This window comes from Diorhabda sublineata, chromosome 7, assembly GCF_026230105.1.
Source record: "Diorhabda sublineata isolate icDioSubl1.1 chromosome 7, icDioSubl1.1, whole genome shotgun sequence".
Lineage (NCBI taxonomy): Eukaryota > Metazoa > Arthropoda > Insecta > Coleoptera > Chrysomelidae > Diorhabda > Diorhabda sublineata.
The window spans coordinates 14719657-14727826 of record NC_079480.1 but is presented as its reverse complement, the minus strand read 5'-3'; the positions used below and the strand labels follow the sequence as shown (position 1 = coordinate 14727826).

The window sequence follows — 8170 nt, the reverse complement described above, 5'->3', positions numbered from 1 at the left end:
AACGAATTAGAAATAATTCCAGTTTCTGAGAATAGAACTGCGTCATTAGGAAAAAAGAAAAGCGGACTTTCATAAATTTTTAAATTTATGAAAACTGTTGAAGGTAGTAATGCTGTGAGTTTAAATGAAAAAATTAAAAATGAAATCGAACAATATATGAATATACCAGTCATTGGTGTTGAAGAAGATCCACTGATATTGTGGCAATATAACGCACATGTATTTCCTTTTCTTTCCCAATGTGTAAAAAAGTTTCTCTGTATTCAAGCTTCCAGTGTTCCATCTGAGCGAGTATCTAGCAAAGGAGGCCAAATAGTAACTGACTTAAGAGCTTCACTAACTGGAGATCATATTGACCAGCTTGTTTTTTTAACTATGAATAAGACGTTTGTTAACATTCCTAAAAATTTATAATAACTTTCAAGATAATAATTTTTTGTTTTGCTTTCAGTTGCAAGCCTAAATCTAAGACTAAATAGTTTATTTTGTAACAAGCTCATTAATAGCTAGTGACAAATTATCACTTTTAATTAATAATATACAAAAGAGATTGTTGTGTGAGGTGGAGCTTGTGGACAACGTCCTGTGAAAATTTGGTTTTATAAAATACAATGTTTCTTGCCTATTTTCACTCTCAAAAATGCATAATGGTTTTGGTACAGTTTAATTGAATTTAAAAAAGAGTTTTTAAGTGACTTTATTACAAAGAAAAAGACTGAAATAGTTATTTGTATGCTTAGGCTGCGAAATACCTTTTTAACGTACCGAAAGAACGGTCGTTAAAGTTTCGCGGCTATGGCATACACACTATTTTTCATACAATCGTTAAAATAATCAAATAATATAATAATCAATTTAACGATTAAAAAATTTATTTTCTGTATAATTATTTCAACTTAATTCAATATCAGAATCTTACTTCCAAATATCTTCTGTAGGTTAATTATTTGGTTTGTTTTTATTGGGAATCAAACTATAATGTCTTCTGTATGTTCCTAGTGGTATACTCGCTCTTTATCTTGTTTTTTGTAGGAATATCAAACCACAATCGTTCTTTTAAAGCTTTATCTCCGATTTTCGAATAATTGAAAATTGATTATAATTTAAAAATCAGAACCGGAAGTTAACCAATAAAAAAATGAAAGTACGAATTTCCGACATCTAGGAACTCGATAAATGGATTCCGTGACATCGAAAACGTCAAATTAGCGTGTTATCAAATCGCGAAAATACAGAAGTGAGTCCAATATAGTTTATAAGATTAAGGAGGTGAATAAAGGTAGGAATTAAGAGTAAATAAGAATGTATTCAGTTAACAAGTTTTTATTCTCATTTCAATCACATTCTGTAGTATATTGTTGAAAATTCACAAAAAACTCAACAAATTTCACAAAACAATATCAATTTTACAATGTCTAACCTAAGTTGAAGTCTCACTTCCTGGGGCGATTGACTAATAAAATTTTTCACCAGATTTGAATACCCTAAAGCATTTTTAAGGTGAATTCACCAGTCATCTTCAACAAATCACCATTAACAGGCATTAACTGCACAGAATCAATTCACTGTCAAACATTTTTCATCTTCATGATTTGTTAAAAAAATGTTGTTCAACTCGGTAGTTCAATCACTGGTCTCAATGACTGCTCCAATGATTTCTCATAGAAATTAGTCAACATTTGCTCTGTAGGCGACATTGGGAACTCATCTTCTGGTGTCGAAGGTAAACTATGATCTCTAGTAACTATTGCGCATGTGCATCCCGTTTGGTACGTTGATTTAGATATACCACAATAAGCTGCTAATTTTTCGCTATTGTCTACCTGCAACAATAAAAAAAATAATTAATTTAAATATACGTAAATATCCTAGTTGCGAATAATATAAATGAACAACATCAGATAAATTTATAAAATATTTTAGCAACATTATCACCATCTAGTTGCCAGAAGCTGATACATATGCCAATACTTAGAAATGTAGTACTCTACATTTGTGATAGATGTCACTCAAAAAATATTGACATTCAGAGAATTAATTAATAATATTGTGATTCAACTTTTATTTATTCATTACCTAATTTCTGTAGGATATATGTTTTAGCATTATCACCACCTAGTTGTCAGAGGTTGATACTTTACATTTATTAACACCATTAACTTTAAATAGAAATGTACTACTCGCGATTTGTGGTAGATGTCGCTTTAATAGCTAACTCCAAATGATATAAAAAATAAACGAAATTATATTTAAGAAATACTTAAATTGAAAGAATTTATTTATTATATTATAACTTGAACTTAATTTGTTTTATACCCTATAATTTCTAAAGGATATATATTTTAGAAGCATTATCGCCATCTAGTTGCTAAAGGCTAATATTTAAGCAGACATTTTCATCTATTTACTTTACTTTGATAAAAATGTAGTACTCCTAAGAAATAAATAAATAAATCGTATGTAAAAAATAGATATATCGAAAAAAATAGATTAAATTATAATTTGAACTCAATTTTTCATTCTTTCAGAATTTCTATAGATTATAAAATTAAACATTAGCAGCACCTAGTTTTCAAAAGCTGATACACAAATGTCAATTTTCATTTGTTATGATAGTAAATGCCATTCAAAGTAGATGTAACTAGAATGAAGAAAGTCAGATCATCTATTATTACGAGTAACAAATTAATTAATAGTTTAATAAGGCTGGAAAATAGGTGGAAATTTTACTTTTATATGTAGTAAAAGATTAGTACGAGAAATGAAATAAAAAGAAGACTACGTTAAAAAGAATTGATTTAATGATTCAAATAGATACTAATTCAATTGACAAAAAATCAATATATTGAAATATTTAATCAATTAAATTTTATTATTAACAATTTGGTTATGTACTGCCATCTAGTAAAAGTAAATTATGATAGATGTCTAGATAGATCTAGATAAATCTAGATTATTCTATATTTGAAAAAAGGAAAATTATTTATATTTAATGAATTAATTAATTATATTAAGAAATAATAATAATTTTATAATCATAGTAAAAATATTTCATAATTTTTTTAATGGATATTATACAGGGACGTACCATTGAAGAAATATTGGGATAAAAAAAATAATAATTAATAAAAACCTACCTGTATAACTGGTATATAATTCTCGTAGCAAAATGCTTGTAGTAAAACAGTTTGCATATGGGCGCTGGCATCTCCTGGTCTAGCTTGTGGTAGTAAACAAAATATAACATCTTCGGGTGATTTTTGAAGGTGATCTATAGTGGGTAGTAGCCCACAGATGAGTCGTCTGTTGATCTTAGCGTGGGTCAGGGTAGCATGCAAAGCACGACTTAAATTCGATCTATAACAAATACGTACATTAAAAATCAATTAACTAATTAAAAAGACAATTTTTTTAATGATAGAATTAAACTAACGATGTAAAAGACTAAATGGGAAAATAATGGGATAATTACTATGATGAAATTAACTTAAATTCCAATAAAAATTTCTATTTACCTGTTGAACATTTCGGAATTTTGTTTTTGCTCTGTTTCCACGCACATTTTTAAATAATCGGATTTAATTGATTTATACAATTTGCGGGATCTTAAAACGAACGAAATTATAAGTACACTTCACTGTAATCCAATTTAGTTTCGGCTGATGTTTATTACGAACAACGTTGTGTAATATGATGTCACAAAATAAAACTAGTTATCTCACAAAAATTGATTAAATATCACTCTACACTCGAATACGATACTATTTTGACGAATATGACGCTAAGAGAGACTGAAATGCTTTTATAATGGCCACAGTATTGAACTGGTGTGGGGAGTGGGGATCTACGTGAAACAATCGCTTCGAGGAATACCCAACGACGAAGTCCGTTTCCACCGTTGGTTAAATATGTTTTATGGGAATTTCGTTTATGATTGTGTTTTAATATTTTATGTTTTTAAGAAGATAAATAAATTGAAAAAAAAAAAGATTTTTAGAATGGTAAAGTCGTGTTTCTAAATATTATAGTGGATTTTAGGGGGAAATACGTGTAGAGGCTCAAAAAATTCTTATTCGTTGAAGAGTTATAAGCGAAGCTAAAACTTTTGTTACAGAGCCTCCAAAAAATCCGACACCTCTGAATTCAGGAATGATTTATTGTGGAAATGCTAATGAAAGTTTCAACCTATCAACCTATCAACTTAACCTAACCTCACCAAACCTAACTTAAGATAATCTGACCTAACGTTAGGTTACCTAATCTAACCTTACCTTGTCATGGTGCACTTTGAGTGTAAAAAGTTCAAAAAATCGGAATTTTTTACAGCCAAAATTATCTAAAAAAATTTTCTTCGCATGAGGTTTATTTTAGTTTTATTTTATTACTGTTTTCTTTCTTATGGGGGGTCTCACCCCCTCACTAAAAAATCTTTTTTTTTTAATTTGAAGTGATAAAATATTCATTTGAAACGAAGTATTGAACGCCATCTGTTCAATAAAGCGAATTTTGAACTAACGTTTAATTATAATTTTAAGTATCGATATCTCGAAAATTAAGTGAGATATCAAAAAATTTCATTCTTCTTTTTCGTTTTATTTTGGCCTAATTAAGCCAAATCTGCTGTTAAATGGCACCACGGAAATCGTACTCTTCCCAAAAATCGCTTTGATTGTAATCGTTGCATACTTGGAGGTTTGTTTTTTCAGTAAAGGCAGTTCAATTATTTTATTAGTTATGAACGAGTTAGATAGTTAGTAACAAAAGCTTTACTCACAATAGCACAATAATCCAACTGTCTACGCTTGGACAACAGAATCGACGCAGTTCCTTGGACAGTAAAGAAGCAACAAAAGAAAAATTACAAGCTGAAAAAGGTTCGAAATATGGTGTTGGTGTTGGTATATCATCAGTAGTTTAATTCTACCAGTGTCACTTTTTGTTTAAAAGCGATTTACTTAAAAAAAGTTGACGTGGATTATGGCTAATGATTTATGCGTTTTATTGGGGTTGATTACTCCCCACGTTCTTTTTGTTATAGTTTTTTCTTGGCATTCTTTTGTCACCTTTCTCCCTTCTTTCACGTTTCTGTATTTTGCTTTCCAGTCTATTATTCCAAGGGTTCCGGTATCTTCTACAATTTGGTTTCTCCAGGTATTTCTTGGTCTGTCTCTTGGTATCCATTGTGTTATTTTCCTTACAATTTCTGTAGGTTTCTTTCTTTTGCCCAATTCAGTATTCTTGCTTATTTTTTCCTTCCAGATCTTCGTCTATTTCTCCATTTTTCTCCAATCTTCTCTCTCCATATCTTGTAATATTTGGTGCGAGTACAATTTTCCGTAATTTTCTCTCTATTATCTTCAGATCTTCTTCTTCACTAACATTCTTGCTTTTTATTCAATATCCTTCTTGCATTTCCTCTCTTATTCTTTCTTTAGTCTTCTCTTGCTCTCTTTATGTACTTGGTTTTTACTTTGTTTATTTCTTTTCCTGCTTCTGTTACCAGTTTATCGATTGTCTTTACTAGTTCTTCTCTTTCATCAACTCCTACTGTATCAGGCTCGGTTAGGTTAGGTTATGTTAAGTTAGGTTAGGTTATGTTAAGTTAAGTTAGGTTAGGTTAGGTTAGGTTAGGACGTCCTTTTGCGTTTCTCGTCTTGTCCGCTAATTAATTGACGTAGACCTTGAATGTCATTCATTATTCTGATTCCTGAGGTATTTGATAGTTGTGGTTCAACTATACTTTTTCTTGGAGTACTCTTAAGTATAATTTAACGATTTTTCGATTCATTTTTAGTCAAACTGTCTGTAGATATGCAAAGTTCAGTTGATTATTATTGTTTTAATCTAACAAATAATAATATTTACTGCATAAATTATATATTTAATTGAAATCGACGAGTTGGTTGCATTAAAACATATGTAAACATATGTTTTTGTGTGTCTGGAAGGTCCCGATGAAAAAAAAAACTAGTGGAAATCCCCGAAACGACAGTTGTTTATCATGAATAAAACATTTATTTGTTCAAAACAATATGAATGTCAAGTGCGCTTATCATAATGAATATGTTATTACAAATTTATCGGTTAATTGTATAAAAGTAAATAGAAGGAACCATCCAATGTTTAAAACGTGACTAGATTACAACATTTTTATTAATGTGGTTTACATGATAAGTTTTTCTTGAATCTATATTAAGAATCTAGGAGAATTCTCGTTGTTTTTGATTTTATCGTTTTTAAAGCTTCCGAGTTTCTGGCAGCTTTGTCAATTTCTCAAATTTTCACATGCAGTATATTACATCCAGTTTTAAGTCTATACGACTTCTAGAAGAATTTTCGAAAATTATGATCCAGTTAAAGTTAAAATCTTGATCTGTATGTTTGAAAACTAATCACGTTCATTATTTTATCAGAAATTGATCCAGGTAATCAATTCGTTTCATACGTTTTTTGAAGCTTTGAGCTGCTATCCTCTGCATTTTCGTGTGATTATTTTTGCCATTTAATTTCTCCATACCTTCCCAACATAGGTATTATTGAGCCGTATATTATGACAGGCCTTATGATTGATGAATAAAACCAATATAAAACCTTTAATGTTGAGTTAGGGACGTTTACGTACTAAGCATCCTAGTTCGAACCTTTGAACAGATGATGTCGTCTCGGTTTTTCCTTGCTACATCTACCAGGAGTTTTCCAAATCATCTGTGATGGTTATATTATGCACATGGCGTCTTAAATGATAATATATCGTTGTAAGACCAGTGATCAATCTGTTTTCGCGACTACCTATAGCTGTATACTAAATGTTTTACTAAAAGGTTAAATTAAATATTATTAGCTGTAAAAATTTATTATAGAATTAAGCATAAATTGTTTTAGAACGATTATAGATTGTTTTGAATTCTATACAGTTTTCGAAAATATACTAATTACATCCGCATTATCTTTTATCAGTGGAATGTTACAAATATCATTTCGTTTTTTTCCTATTAATTTCTCTAGAATTAAACGGAAAAAATTGGAAAATTGAAAAAATATTGTTTCCATGGGTTTTTGTTTTTAATTATAAAATGTCTTATGTACGAAGATGGTTCCTGAAGTACCAGAGATCTAGACCTAGAGATGGCGGTAGTTGCTCGAAAAATACCACGGAGACGTCAAGTTGTTTAGTATTTTTTTGGCGGCCATCTTAACCGAACGTTTTCGGTGAATTTGTAAACATGAGAAAAATTGGTCATCGTTATATGATACAATACAAACTTGAACCAAATTCTACTCTGGGGGAGACAGCTCCTTCGTTATCAACAGTAAAATATTGTGTAGTAGAATTTAACCGAGGTCTTAAGCCCTGCAAGGACCAGCATCGCGGTAGACGATCAAATGAGGTGAGACTCCAGAAATGTTAAAGAAGATCCACTGGATGGTCATTGACTGAAAGTGTGTGAGCTTGCAGACATAGTATGCATTTCAAAAAACGCTTTTGGGCCCTCACTAAAACGCTTACACCATTCAAAAACACGCGCACGATCAGTTTAAATTAAAGAATTGATTTTTTTCGAAATTTTGAGTTCATATAGGAGACACCCTGTATATATATAATAGCAGATAGGTAAACTGTAGTAATCATCAAATCAAATTGGAAAAAATCTAGTTTATTATTTTCTATTTAATTCCTTAAAGTAATAATAACACAGCTCCTTCAAATTGACCTTGACCTCACTTTGTTTACATAATTTTTGAAGTACGTAGCATAAAAAAAATTTCTGTTCGTTTCATAATGGGTTTTTAGAGAAAAGGATACGGATTTAATAAAAATTGCAATCAGGGAATTTTTAACTTGATGAAATAATAATTTAATTCACGCGAATTAAAAATTATTTTGTTGAATAAAATACGTAATAAAAAACATTTAAATCCTCATAATTACAAAAGATCTTCAACAGAAAATTAATAGGCCATGTATTTAAGCATTTTCCCTCCGAATTTTTTAATGCGGCACCGATTTATTTGAAATTTTGACAGTTTATAGGTGTATATCGAAAAAGGAAGATCTACATTGGGCCGAAGTGTGTTACCACCCCTTTTCGGGATAATTTTTCACCCAAAATAACCCAGAAATCGAAAGATCAGTAAATTTAAATTAAAAAATGTCATATAAAGTTTTTTC

The 8170-nt window shown here is 30.1% G+C and overlaps 1 protein-coding gene across 1 annotated transcript; it reads right to left on the bottom strand.

The window, feature by feature from the left end:
- Positions 1-1307: 1307 nt before the first annotated feature.
- On the bottom strand, positions 1308-3829 carry LOC130446565 (uncharacterized). Its single transcript, XM_056782902.1, has 3 exons — positions 3516-3829; positions 3138-3357; positions 1308-1823 (listed from the first exon to the last, which is right to left on the bottom strand). Exons 1-3 carry the CDS (start codon positions 3560-3562, stop codon positions 1611-1613), a joined length of 480 nt encoding a protein of 159 aa, XP_056638880.1. The 5' UTR covers positions 3563-3829; the 3' UTR covers positions 1308-1610.
- Between the last annotated feature and the right edge of the window lie 4341 nt (positions 3830-8170).